The sequence below is a fragment of the Pseudorasbora parva genome, chromosome 18 (assembly GCF_024679245.1).
Source record: "Pseudorasbora parva isolate DD20220531a chromosome 18, ASM2467924v1, whole genome shotgun sequence".
NCBI lineage: Eukaryota > Metazoa > Chordata > Actinopteri > Cypriniformes > Gobionidae > Pseudorasbora > Pseudorasbora parva.
Window position 1 is genome coordinate 34,787,100 of NC_090189.1, and position 15,715 is coordinate 34,802,814.

Sequence of the window (15,715 nt, forward strand, 5' to 3'; positions counted from 1 at the left end):
CGATTCGATTCCGATTCTCAAGATCTTGATTCGATTATCATCATGTAATTCGATCCGATCTTCGAGATTTAGATAAGTGTTTTTGAAGAAAGCATTTTTTTCAAGCTGTTACCTGAATTACAGGACTGTAGTTATGCAACATTTTGATACTATTATTATAGACATTCAACTGCAAATTAATGGTCATAAAGAACAATCCCCCTTCCAGAGTTGTGCTGTCGAGCGCCGTCATGACAACGCAGCCATTTCAACTTCCTTGGCAGTAAGAGCGCGCTGCAGTGAGAACGGCTGTGTTCTTCAGCAAGGTGACGGCGGTATAACGTTAGGCCGTGAGTCCACCAAAGCGTTTTTAGCCAGCTGAAAACTCCTCACTGTGAGCGCTTGAGAGCGTTTTGGGCGGGCAGCGTTTTTTCTCCTTAGTTGATACTTGCCTGTTGTTATGATACGGAAAATCCGCGGAGGTCTTTCTAATTTCACAGGTAGTTTGTTCCTGTATTGATTCTATATAAAATTGCAGATACAATGTAAAGTATTTGCTCTGGCATTTGTTTTTAATTATTTTGTTTCGTTATTATTGCTTGTTGTCATCTGATGACGACACGCAGAATGTGGCAGTTGGTCTGTGATGTATTTGTCCTGCCCCTCCTCCACTGTGATTGGACGGCTGGGTGAAAAGTGACAGTAATGAGCGCTGCGTTTTACTCAAAGTTGAACATTCTCCAACTCTCGGCGACCAGTAAAACTCGCTGAGTGCTCAGCGCGTGAGCGTGAAATACTCGCTCAGCGCCTCGGTGCGCTCCAGGCGTTCTTAAAACCCGGCGCTCTCTTTGAAAACGGCAGCCAGTATTCTCTGTTCACGGTGTTTCTGGAGTTTTCAAAGCTGCCATGTTCGTTGTGTTAATGTCCTTCCACCTCGCGCGCATGCATGAATCCAATGACGTGGCAAATTAAAATTCAATGTAGTCCTATTATTACATCGATCCTCTGAGTTACGGATCGATCTTTAGAAATTAATATGAAAATCGATTCAGAATTGGTGAATCGATTTTTTCAACACAGCCCTAACCAATGCAGCACAAAAAAACATTACAACTAAAATGTAATGCTTACAGCCGTCATAAATTAGTAGGAAGTATAGAGGCCCTTGCTTTGAATGAGCTCAGCACATCTGTGGTCACAGGACATCACTAGATACTCACACTGCTCCGGTGTGATCTTGGTCCACTCTTCTTCCAGTCTCTTCCACAGTTCAGTAACTGTAGTGGGTTTCTTAGCCATAAATTTGTCACCAATGATATTACATAGATTTTCAATGGGGTTTAGATCAGACTCTAGGCTGGCCATTTCATTATTTCAATGTTCTCACTTTCAAGGAACCGCTTTACCTGTTTTGCAGTGTGATCGGGGGCATTGTCTTGCATAAAAATTGCGGGCTCATTGGGAGATGATCGCAGTGAAGGAACCACATGTTGCCGAAGGAGGTTCTGATAAACAGGTTCTGAGGTTCTGCCATGTAGCTGTATAATAGGCCCAACTCCTGCTGCAGAAACCTCCCCAAAACCATGCCACTTCCTCTTCCATCTTTCACTTCTTTGGGAACTTTGGGTTCAATCTTTCCCCAGTTTGATGCCGAACATAATGTTTCCCATCAGACACAAATAAATTAAACTTGCATTCATCGCATAAATGAACTTTGGACCAGTTCTCCTCTGTTCACAGAACATGTTCCTCAGCAAAGGTTAGTCTAGCCTTTTGATTCTTTCTGCTGATGAGAGGCTGCATTTAGTCTGAATTCTCTTAAATGACAAGACACTGTGTGGCAATACAGATCCTTACGGTGTTCAGCTCTGAACTGGCGAGTAATTCCAGCTGCAGTGTTGAACCGATTCCCCATTGAAAGTCTCTGCATTGTCCTGTCCTCTCATGCACTGGTCTTGCGTACCTTTTTGGCTACTTGAATGAATTAGTGTCTTTGTAAAGCTTCAATATTCTAGAAATTCTTCTTTTGCAATAGCTTAAAGGGCATCCCTTTGGCCTTCATCTGGACAACCTGGTGTCGAAGGGTTTCAGTAACCTTAGAGTGGCTTGCCATCTTGCAAAGTTAGTGAAAATTGGAAAGTTTGCTTCAAGTTAAATAGGGTTTGCCAGATTATTACGGAAATGAGCACCAAGTGCCGGATTAACACCCAAAGCTTAAAGGTATCTAAAAGTGTTCTCTAATTTTGACCAGTGTTATTTTTCAATTGTCTTATTTAAGTTGTGTATACTGTATTCAGAATATATTTAACTTGTGAAATATGCTTAAAAACTGACCTTCTGCTCCTGTTAGAATAATTTAAAAAAGAACCAAGCATTGACCTTAAAATTTAGGATATTGTATGTTGTTCTCTAATTTTGATCTGATAGATAGATAGATAGATAGATAGATAGATAGATAGATAGATAGATAGATAGATAGATAGATAGATAGATAGATAGATAGATAGATAGATAGATAGATAGATAGATAGATAGATAGATAGATAGATAGATAGATAGATGACAGACAGACAGACAGACAGACAGACGTTGCTTTTAGGGGTTGTTTAATTGATTGGTGGTAGTGTTTGTTTTGTCTATGTAATTGTCATTTATAAATGAGTATATTTGTAAGTTTCTAGTATTTAAAAAAAAAATCTTCTTTGCTTGATTCTTGATACTTTGTATCAAAATATGATTTTATTTCCTGTAACCTATAGGTGCTAGGTAGCCAAGATAGTTAAGGTTTTGCTGTAGAGTTCGGCTAATTCTGGTTAGTGTAAAAAAAGCAGCTTTTTCAACGAGCTGCAAGCAGGTTTGTAATTCGTATGACATCAATCGGGCTAGATTCTAAATGAAAAAGTAAATTACTGGTGATAACATGGGCATGCACTACAGAAAGCCAACTGCTGTTGTGTGTGTGTTATGACTTAAACATAACACTAAAACGAAGGGAGTTAAGGTGAAAGCTGGTGGTTTTATGGGTATGGAGGTGGAATCAAGCTTAAAATTATAAGATAAATTGTTTAGACAAGACAATGTGTCAACAAACTAGAAGATGACTAGAAACATAAGTAAAATCAACATGACGTTTATCCATTGATTCAAGCACTAACCCCAACTGTAGATGCCATAAAATCTGCACACATCTCTGCAAAATCTCGACCAAGTACACCATAGTACAGACCATAAAAAAGAAGCGACACTCCAAAGTCCATGGCATCTTCGGGCTTTATTCTAAATGCATAAAAGGAGGGGACATAAAACTCAACATAATTATTAGTTCTTAATTACTCTATTCAGTCATCAACATTTAGCACCTACTGGTAAATTTCTTTCAAGTGTTTGATATTTGTTTTGTAAAAATTATCATGACTAGGGATGGATGATATATTGGTATTCACACACTCATTTTCATTCACTCCTTCAAGTATTAGTGGAATAATGTAGGGAATAGTGAATAAGCGTTTAGAGGGCGATATAATATAAAATCATGTGAATATATATATATATATATATATTTTTATTTTATTTTTTTTTATTTGAGAGCATTCCAACAGATTTTAGAAGGGATTCTGTCTTAAACCTCATTTGAAAACTTGCAATGAAGTTACAATGTTTAAATCAGTTCTCATTTTCAAAGATTCACAAGCCATACAACAGTACATTTTCACACTTTTAAACAAAACAAGCATGAACTTCCAGAACAGTGGAGTAATTTTACATTTTACATACTCAAAACCCATGTGTTTGTGTCAGCACTCAATCCCCACAAAGCATTTCACCGTTTCAGTCAAAAATATTTTTTACATGCAAATATTTATTACTATTGCAATAAATAATATATTCATAGTACTATGAATAATTACTCTGAATAAGCAGTTTTAGTAAAATTATTTGTACATAAAAATATGTATTACTATTACTGTTTATTACTATGAATTAGTATAGGTTCCATGTTATGGAATAGAATATTATTGGAATTGGTATAATAAATCCCAACATATTATACCAACATAACACTCATCCTTACTATTACTTTTTATTGCTATGATTTAGTAGGTTCTATGTTTTGGAACCTATATACTAATTTATAGTAATAAACAGCAATATTAATACATATTTGTATGTGCAAATATTTTTAATGAAACTGTGAAATGGCTTGTGGGGATTAGCATTTTTTAAACCCTTTATCACAAATATGTATTCTGTCAGCAGGGTATAAATTGTTTGCCACACGCTTGATAAGCAAGGACTCAATAGCAAGGACTTGTGCAGTCAGCCGTTCTATTTTCATGAAAGAGCTTATTGCTGAATTAATAAAATCAAGCCACTGACTTTACACTGTTTCTTTTAGTAGCATACTTTTTTTTTTCCTTCAAATTGTGATTAATTTATATAAGAAAGGCAATCAAGGAACAATTCCTTCATATTTACTACAGTTGTCAATTACTCATATTCTGCTCTCTCGTTTTTTTATAATCATCGATACCAACTACACTACACAATTTTTTTCCTTTGTTACTGTATTTAAATACATTTTTCACATCTTTATTATTTCTACATTTTTACTTTAATACATTCAGAGACATAATATCAAACTTTTAAATTTTAGGAGTTATTATTGTAAATGAAAATCGTATAGATCATGACTGTCAGTTGTTTTTGACCTAATCTGCTTTGGGTGAGTTGTCCTCTGTATAAAACGCTTGAATGTGGACATGTCTCTGAATGGAATAGGTTTTAGGTAAAACACTAAATGTTGAAGTAAATTAATGCATGCATCTTCCCTACTGTTTTTATATTAAATATTTTAATTTGTCAACACATGTACATTTTTTAGTTTTCCCCATTTTGATATACTATGTGGTATATTTTGTTATTGAATTATAAATAATAGTTACCTGTGTATGACAATCTCCCCTTTGAAAAAACTGCTACACTCTTGACAAATAACATTGCAAAATGATGCATGGTATACAATCTTCAACTTTAATGAAATGTTGTATAAACTGCTCATATTATCATAGCAAAGTATATAGTTTGTATTCAAACAAATTTATCCTAATTATCCCATATATACAGAAGTCTCCAATAGTGATGTCCGGAAGGGATATTTGTTTTTAAGCATATCAGATGTTTATTATGTAATAAAGAGCCCACAAGTTTGATTGAACCACAAAATTAGGAAAATATTTTATATGTTTTAGTATACATTTAAATATTTTAGGGAAGAACAAAACACTAAACTTGGTTAAGGAATTTCTCTGACAAAATTATTTGACAGAAAAAGGCAACTTACAGCTACTGGTTTTATTTTACTATGCAAACTGCATATAAAAACAAAAGCTCATATTGACTACAATATAATCAGTTTTTAATTAATATTGTTGGTTATATTTTGCATGTGTAAAAATTATGTCTGCACAATTTAGCATGGTTCATTGTGTTTTCACAAATAAAACAACTGACTCCAAGCAGAACTATGCAATATACTTACAAAATCTTTAACAAATGTATTAATATTTGGATAAAGGGTGACAATATACATTTTTCCAACATTTTTAGCCACTAAAGTATGCTCATGTTTATTATTTCCTGCATAATTACAAACATACATTATTTTGTATGTGGTCAAATTTCTGTACTAAAGGTGAAGAATAAGATTAAGAATCGTTTAGTCCACCCAAATACGTTGCTATGTCCACTGAACATATTTCCTTTTTAGTATCATTTTGTGATATCATAAGAATTGACACATTTTTATATCATTGCTAATACATTTTTAAATCAAAATTATTTACACAATGGCTAATGATAGATATTATTTAGTCGCTTAGAGTGAACATCGATCTACTAATTAATTAAAACATTTTTTTTTTAAATCCATTTGCAATAAATATTATATAATATCTGTTACAGCACAGCAGTTAAGTTCTGCCTCACTGTAGTTTATACAATACTGAATTCGAAATTGCCCCTTACATTGAGGTATACATTTATACCCTATAGTCTTTTGTAGTGGTGTCCGAAACCATAGTGGACATGTTTAAGTGCATTTTGCATTCTCTCAAAAATGTTTTACATTCCACCAAGAAACTGTGTTTGCGGAATCTTTTAAGCTATTCTCGGGGAATGCAAGAAAACACAAAAGCATAGACAACTAATTTTTTCTCCATCTCATATTTTTTTCCTTTCCCATGTGCCGTTAGGGGCTCTGTAATGGAGTATTACAGGTGGATGGAATTATCAAAAATAACATGATTGATGTTGCCATAAACCAGTCATAATCTTCTGAATCCTATTAATAGGATAATATTGGACTATTTAATTACTAATGTTAAATATACCCAGGTATGGTTGTTTAAGTAAAATGACCGATTTGTAAGTAAAGAACTGATTTATAAAGTAATGAATGTATTATGCGTATTTTAAGGTGGTGTAACCGATTTCTGGTAAATGCTGTTGATTTTTTAAAAATCACCAAAACAAACACAGCCCTAACCAAAAGGATCACACCCCTATCTTAAATCCTTATCGAGGGCATTGAGCTAAAATGACAAGTATATTCAAGCCAAAGACATATCTTCTGTGAAACACAGCAAAACCAATATTATTTGCGTATCAAGAAGAAAAAAGCTAACTCAACGTCCATTTTCAGGCCTTCCCGCTCCTTAAGGTCTCTCCAGCATTGAACATTTTCTCCCATTAATATATGGGTCCTACCTCTTGCCTGATCGTAACCCTTCTTTTTAAAGTTATATTCCCCTGCCCTTTTCCTCTTTTGTATTTTTTTCTGCCATCTCTCTCTTTCTATATTCTTTCTGTTAATGTCTGTCTTCTGCACTGAGCTCTCTTTTCTCCCCCAGAATGAGTGTATATGCCCCTAACTGATGACACCGCTACACGTGTGTTTTTGTGCTCGGGCCGATTCACTTTTGAACAGCATTTTTCAAAAATTGCTTACTGCACCTTTAGGTATTATATATTTTGTAACATCCATACACGTACATATCCACACATCTTTCACACAAGGAAACACACCCAGCTATATCAGGTTATATATATATATATTTACATGCTATAGACATGTAAAAAAAAATTCAACAGCATTTTGACTGATTAAAATTACATTTATTTTTATTACTAAAATGATTAAAGTTTATTAACATCATATATATTTAAAAAAAAACCTGTTGTACTTTGTACCACATTTGTCACATTAAATGAACTATTAATAAACTAAATAAAAAGTAAATAAATAAGGTAAAAGTGATTAAAAAGGAAAAAAACATTTAAAAAACAACAACCTGTAGTTAGCTTGATGTTTATAAAAACAATGTTATAGTCAGCTACATTGATGATTCAGTGCTTAAACATGAAGCTTAAAAACTCACCTAAATATAAGATTGATGCCAAAGAGTGTGAACATAACTACAGTATAGCCCACAATGCCTGTGGTGTAGCTGATCTTATACAAAAGAAGGAACCATTTATAAACAAGCCTGTGTGGAGAGAAAGGGACAACAAAATAAACTCACTAAGATGTCAATAGTCAGGTCACATTTCACCCAAAAAGTAAAAAAATAAAATAAATACAAAAATATGGCCACAATATTTTATATATATATAAAATATATATATATATATATATATTTGTTTTTGTCATTTACCTTGTGTGATTCCAAACCTGTAATTTAAATGAGCTAATGCAACACAATTGCTATATATTTTATCCTAACTTAGTTTTATTCTGTTCAATCCACTTAAATATATTTAATATGGAAGTTTACATAACACATTTGTTTTTGGAATTACATGAATGATTTTTGCTGCATTAACTAAAACTGGTTTGTGTTTTTGAGTGAAGATAATGCTGTTAGGGTTTAATGTTCAGTTAAGTTTGACATTTAAAAAAAGTTAATTTTATGCTTAACCCAACTGGATTTATATTAAATAATATCCTGGCTCTTCCCAGCTTTGTGATGCCATTGGACAGAGCCTTTTCAAAGCACTAAAAAGCACACCCACCCATCATTAAAAGCAATCCATTCGACTCCAGTGGGTTAATAAATGCATTTAAGTGAAGTAATGTTTTTTGTACAACAAAATTCATATTTCCGGAGCATGCATCATCTGGAACACTTTTTTGATCCGTTAAGATGTTTCTGCATTCATTTTTAAGTTTTAAAGCATTTGAAAAAATACACTGACAGCACACCAAGATTTTCTTGTTTTTTTGTTATAAAGCAGCAATAAAGTCATAAAGGTTTGGAACAACCTGGGGGTGAGTAAATGACAGAATTTTTATTATGCTACTTCTAAACTATTGTGTTTGTTTGTATTTACTTTTTCTATTATGACTATATTATGATTATATTATGATTATAATATCATCATCATCATTACAATATTACCCAATGCTGGTAAGTGTTAAAAAAATATATATATATTTGAACCATGCTGGCAGGGGTCAAATGTGACCTGGACATGATTTCATAAGATTCAATCATACAGCTGCCATCACAGAGGTAGATTTATAAAATAAGCAGAAGATAATGGTATAAAAGTAGCATTTGATTAGAACAATGAACTTTGATCCCTGTGTATTTTTTATTTATTTAGGAGTGACCAATATTTCCAAATTATCTCAAAACCTGGGGTGTGCAATATGTATTATTTATGATTATTTCAAATTATTTTAATTACAGTATTTATGTAATTATTGTTTTAACGGTGTGCAAGCAGTCGAGTCAATTAGAGTATGTCACTCTCTTTGCAAAAACCAAACATGTTTTGAGTGTGCACACATTTACTGTGCATTTTAAAGGGATAGTTCACTTTAAAAAGGAAATTCTGTCATCCTTTACTCACCCTCAAGTTGTTTCAAACCTGTATGAATTTCTTTCTTCAGCTGGACACAAGGGAAGATATTTTGAAGAATGTCAGTAACCAAACAGTAAACTGGAGCCATTGACTTCCATAGTATTTTTTCAAAATATCTTCTCGTGTTCAGCTGAGGAAAGAAATTCATACAGGTTTGAAACAACTTGAGGTTGAGTAAAGGATGACAGAATTTTCATTTTAAAGTGAACTATCCCTTTAATGCAGGTACAATATCCCCACAGTTCAAGATATACAGGGTAATCCCCCCCCCCCCCCATTGTTTCTTAAGCCTAGTTCACACTGCCCGATTTTTGCCCCGATTTTGAGTCGCCGACAGGTTTTGTGAAATCGCCGACAAATGCCCGAGATCACAGGCAAATCGGTGCTCGTGCACGCGAGTGACAATCACGCAGTATGAATGATCAAAGACGCGATCAGAGAGAATCGCCGACAAGTCGCCGACGCCGGTGAGATATTTGGCATGCTAAATATCTGGACCTGTCGGCGATTCAAACTCCTGCTGTGTGAACAGCGTTCTGACTGAAAATTACACCGACAGCCAATGAGAGAGTGAGATACAGGGCAGCAGGACGTTCAGGGAGGAGTTATAGAGCAGAATTTCAGTATTTTAATAGATATATTTACAATTCTATCAAACAGAAACAAAGGGCAAACATTTGCACATCCAGCCACAGCAGCAGCACATTACAAAATTATTTATTTACCTCAAACTGTCTTTGCAGAACAAAATCCTGGCTCCCTCTGTCTCTCCAACAATTTCTTCCGCCATAATCTTTTTTCTTTTTCTCCACAAATCAGCGCACATACAATTTGAAGCAAACTTTGTGCAGTTTATCATTTTTAATAACAATTCCAAGTCACGCGCGAGAACTCCGGTCTGACGCACGTGTGATCTCGCGTTGTTTACTTGTCACATCGCACGTGTGTTTGGGAAACGTAGTTTGCGCACCGGAGAGAGAGAGAGTTGTCGGCGATTCTTCCTCTTGTTCAGTCATGCAGTGTGAACTCCTCTGTCGTCAAACCATCGTGCAGTGTGAACACAGCAGTGACTGAATGATACCCCAGATAGTCATGCAGTGTGAATAGAGCAGTGACCCGACGAGTTTGAAAATCGTGCAGTCTGAACTAGGCTTTAGAGAGCTGGATGTGAGGGACGTGGAGACTTAAGTTAAGATCCACTACTGTTTGAGGGCAGATTAACTCCCAGCACTGCTTCTGAGTGGGTGTGGCCCAAGGGATTAATCCAGGGACCATCTGCTGGCGAGCATCTCTCATGAAGAGATTTTGAGGCAATGACCTTCAGCACCTTATATAATGGGAGGGCCCACCTCCAGTTTACACACTTTAACATCATTGGCCATTGCAATGCCCTGGTTATTCAAAACTGCTTGAGTATTTCTCTGAGAAAGTGTTTCCCATAGCATCAGCTTATTTGAAAAAAATACTGCACAGAATATGAAGAATATAAAAAGATTCAGGTTGCACTTTATTTCACAGTACATGTAATTACCTAAGAAAATACTAGGTAATATAAGGTAACTACAGGGGTTAAGGATAGGTTTAGGAGTAGGTTCAAAGTTAGTACCTAATTATTACTAAAACGGGCCTAGAAAATAGCCTAGAAATCTAGACGCACCCTAGCGGCAGCAAATCTAATCTGTCGCGAGTGTCATCTAGCAACTCTCAATACAGTTCTGAGCTGTAAAAAAAAAAATTCTGGTCAGGCCAATCACATTGTGTATAGAGTCGGTGGGCGGGGCTTAACATAGACAGCAGAGTTGCGCTTGCGCGCTACTAGTAAACATAGAAGCTGGCGAACGGCGCTCTTTCGAATCAGCTTTGACCGTGACTCTGGAAGACTTGGAGTTGAGCTTTTCTCTGAGAAAAGAACAGCACTGAAGTCATTCTTAAAAAGGGAAGATGTGTTTAGAGTTTTGCCTACGGGATATGGCGAAAGTTTAATCTATCAGCTAGCTTCGCTTCGCGTTGCTCTAGTTGGTTGTAGCGCTATCCAATTGTGTGCAGAGGGAGTTTGAAAGACAACCTTTTATCCTGCCCCTCGGATTGAGCCCTGTCAATGGTGAGTTTCCAGACCAAACATCTTGATGTGGGTCTGGCTTGTCATGCTAACTAAAGCTCCGTTTCCACCGAAATTACCCGGAACAATTTGTACCAGGAACTTTTTTACAGGAAAAAATGTCTTTTTTTTTGCCTTTGGTTTTTGGCTTGGGGACACCTAAATTTCAACTATATTACCCACTAGCCCGCATTAACACTATATGATAATTAAAATGAGCTGGAATAACATCACCGTTTTCAACAGAGCAGCTGTACAAATTATGTTGCATTTTTTTCCCGTTAATACTGTGAAGCTGATTTGAAACAATTGGACTTGTAAAAAGTGCTACGTAAATAAAGGTGATTTTATTTGATGTTGTACATTGTGTACAAATACCTGTTGAGGGTATTTGATGTATTGTACAGCACTTTGGTCAACAACTGTTGTTTAAATGGTGCTTTATAAATAAGTTTGAGTTTAGTTATTGTAATAACTACATTGTATATACATGGGGAACTGGACTGTAAAATAAAGTGCTACCATGCTTCAGCAGTCCATGATGGGGCTAAACCAGCCAAAGTACCAGCAAAAAAACACACTCAGTAAAACATTGTCTAATTATTGTTATTGTCAAAATTTCAGAAAATATAGGGATATAATTTGTCCAATACTGCACACCCCCATTTTAAATACTGTTTACACATACTTAACTTGGACACAAATTCAAACAGAGCTAAACAGGGTTAAAGTCACATGGTATGATGGTAAAGCTATTTTTGGTTACCTCGGAGTGGTGCAGTCCAGTGGTTTGCGGGTAGCGCGAAAAGTGATGAAGGCCGTGACAACAGAGAAGATGAACCATGTCACCAGAAACCTCCACCAGTGCAGCTTAGTTGTGAAATACAGAGGAACCACCCACATTTGGAAGAGGGTTACCAACTTGGGGAGAAAAAAAAAAAACTATTTAGATTTTAACTTTCAAAACCCATCTAGAAAGATCAGTGGTAATGTTTCACTTCCAAAAAATAAAATCATAAATATTTTGCAAAAAGGACAAGACATTCTCTTTTTTTTTTCATTAAAAAAAAGTGTGCCCACCACTGATTTATATAAGTGTCATGAACAAAAAAGCCCCCTCTTAAACAGCCAGTGAGAAAAGAACCAAAATTAATGCTTACTGTGCTTAAACGATCAAATATACAAAATGGAAAAAATATAGGAACATAAATATTTGAAAAAGATATTGCATGTTGTGGAACTGAATATTGGATCAGTGCATAAACTCTTAAAGTTACAGCAGTCTAATATTCCTGCTGATGTTACTCAAAGAATAGAAGAAAAAAAACCCTGAAAATCACTGTGTCTCTGCTCTTGACTGAATAACTTGTATAACTTTAACTGTAAGGATTAGAATTGTAAGCATTGGAGATTTAGTTCCTTGCCGCTGTTGCCTTTGACTTTTTGCATGCTTAGTCTGTGACACAATATTATTGATCTGCCTGCATTAACACCATTGTATGAGAATTTAACTGAGCTGGACGATGATGATATTTTTTCTCCAGAGTGACTGTTGAGATAAAGGTGATTTGACATTAATCTGTATAATTTTTCAAGTGAAGACTATAAAGTGTTATTTAACAAATTTGACAACTGGTGCGTTGATAGACAACACAAACATACCCCTCAAAACATAAGATTCTTCTGCACTAAGGACCCGTGGCATTTCACAATTTAAAGGGTTAGTTCACCCAAAACTGAAATGTGTGTCATTAATTACTCTAATGTTGTTCCACACCCTTGACCTCTGTTCATCTTCGGAACACAGTTTAAGATATTTTATATTTAGTCCGATAGCGTATATAAGTGTAGGCACACTATACTGTCTCCATGTCCAGAAAGGGAATAAAAACATCATCAAAGTCCATATGTTACATCAGTTAGTTAATTAGAATCTCTTGAAGCATTCAAAATACATTTTGGTCCAAAAATAACAAAAACTACAACTTTATTCAGCATTGTCTTCTCTTCCTGGTTTGTTTTCAATCCTCAAATAAAGATTCAAACGGTTATGAATCAATATTGATTCATGATTTGGATAGCGTGTCAAACTGCCAAACTGCTGAAATCATGTGACACTGGCGATCCGAATCATTGATTGATTCACTGATTCATGACTGTTTGAATTTTTATTTGAGGTTTGAAAACAAACGCGGAAAAGAAGACAATGCTGAATAAAGTCGTGGTTTTTGTTCTTTTTGGACCAAAATGTATTTTCGATCCTTCAAGAGATTCTAACTAACCAACTGATGAGACATATGGGCTACTTTGATGATGTTTTTATTCCCTTTCTGGACATGGACAGTAAAGTGTGCCTACACTTGCATATGCTCTCGGACTAAATATAAAACATCTTAAACTGTGTTCCGATGATGAACAGAGGTCTTACGGGTGTGGAACAACATTAGGGGATCAATTTCATTTTTGGGTGAACTAACCCTTTAAAGACAACTCTGCACAGCAATTTCAGGGTTCAAACAGAGATGGCGACAAAGAGATAAAACTTACGACCTGCAGCCTTAAAAAAATGGATGTTTGATCCAATTCTTCGATAAAATAATCAACAGATTGATCGATTATCAAAATAATTGTTAGTAGCAGGCCTACTTTCAACCCCAATCTAATAAATTGGGGAGGGCAACAGGTAAGTGAATGCGCCGCTATTTTAACTTTGACTGCCAAGCTCTATACTCAAAGATGATAATTTAATCTGATAAATTACAAATAAAAAAAGAGATGTTTACAGCGATTAGGGGTGGGCGATATCTCGATATTTAAAATATATCGAGATATTTTTTCAACTCGATATGGATTTGGACATATCGTATATATCGATATATTGTTTATATTTAATTCTGATTCCGCCACTTTGCTTGTTTGCCTTCTCTGTGCTGTGCTCGCTCCCGCTCGCGCGCCTCCCGCCTCTTGCTTTTGTTCCCCCTCCCCTCGCGTGTTGTCTCATTGAACACGGCTGCTTCCACAACCAGGATTAGTTATCATGTTGACAAGCGCGTGCGTTGTTCGGGACTCAGTTTAGAGACCATGTTTTTCTTCTAACACAACTGCTTGCATAAAATTCATAAAGAAATATTAATGTTCATCATAGTTCAAAGCGCAAGTTTCACCCACAGTCAGGTGATTGACACTATTGGTGCGAGACGCGGTCGCAATCATGTCAGTTTATGATTTGTGTCTAACTGATCGCATGGTTTTCGGTTAAAATGTCAAAATGATCGCAAATCATTTGAAAACATTTATAAAGTATTGCAATATCATTACTATTATTATTTTGTCAGCTTTATCGCGGGATTATGATGAATAGGTCTATGCATGTTTTAACCAAGAGGGGAAAACGCGACATCCCGCGTGTCCTGAGACACGCGGTGCTCTTCTGTCAGTTGCACTGTATCATATTATCATATAGCCTACCTTCTGACATTCATATTTCGTTCTGTAACTGGAAAAGAAGTGAAATTCAGCCTATGTGTAGCCGGCATGATGAGTTTGAATTTTGTCAAACTCATGACAAACATCACTGTTTGAACTTTGATACAAAATCAGTTTATTTATATCTCAGTCATGCCCCCATCTTTCTGCAAAATGCTTACTGTTTACTTTAAGTGTAAAAAAGGGAGTCTTTGATTCATCTTTTGAAAGCGTGAAATAAATGAAAAGAAGGAAATATTTATTTTCTTTTACAGTTAAATTATTATTATTTATGTAATCAGGGAGTTTTTTTTAATGTTGCAAAAGCAATTTGCTCCTACATGAACTGACTACACCTCTTTGCACTTCAATAATAAAAAAAAGAATTTGTGGTATTTGGCATATTTGTTTTTGCTGTAGTTTTTAGGGGGTTATTTTTCCTGTAAAGATATCGAGATATATATCGTATATCGAGATATAGCAAAATATATCGAGATATATTTTTTGCTCCATATCGCCCAGCCCTAACAGCGATAGATCAACCTATGTTATAATTATCCTCACAAAATTTCAGGGAACATGCTAATTTAGCCCAGACTAAGTTTGCATCATCACTTTGCCACGAGGGGCGACTGATGCAAAACAAACCCCTATGCAGTAAGTACAATTTCCCTAAAAGCACCCAACCTCACAGTGGGTGTGTAATATTGTCTAGCACTGTCACCTCCAGCAGTATATGACTGCGCTGACACTATTGGATGAGAACTAGATAGCATCACTGTTATCTGCAGAACTGCTTTATTGATGAAATTAACTAATTTAATATTTGATGATCTTTACAACGGAAACTAAATCAACACTGACGTGACATCAGATGAACAATGACACCATTTTCTTTTAGAGCTGCTGTACAGCCAAAATGAACAGTTTGCATAATTTAATCATTTTCCAGTAATCTCTGTAAAGCTGTTTAGAAACAATCTGTATTGTATAAAGTGCTATATAAATAAAGGTGACTTGACTCCAGACAGGAAGAGCTCAAAGAAAAGTGGCAATGTTAGTAGTTTTGCCACAAATATCTCGCCAGCAGGCAAGGACAAAGCAAAAAAACTTAAAATGAAACCAAACATCAAAAAGGCTTTTCCTACGTAATTTTTGTTTTGTTTTGTTTTGTGACCTTGTGTGTTCTGTGAAGGAAAATGCACTGGAGTCATGTAATAATATAAAAGTAAAGGTGCTTCGGATGGC

The 15,715-nt window shown here is 35.4% G+C and overlaps 1 protein-coding gene across 1 annotated transcript in view; it reads right to left on the bottom strand.

Moving 5' to 3' along the window:
- rnf121 (ring finger protein 121) overlaps positions 1 to 15,715 on the bottom strand; it is a 78,559-nt gene that overhangs the window by 25,154 nt on the left and 37,690 nt on the right. The window contains exons 4-6 of the mRNA XM_067422864.1: positions 11,769 to 11,923; positions 7,416 to 7,523; positions 3,135 to 3,255 (exon numbers count right to left, since the gene is read on the bottom strand). Of these exons, the coding sequence (XP_067278965.1) occupies positions 3,135 to 3,255; positions 7,416 to 7,523; positions 11,769 to 11,923 (384 nt within the window). The remainder of the gene's footprint in view (positions 1 to 3,134; positions 3,256 to 7,415; positions 7,524 to 11,768; positions 11,924 to 15,715) is intronic.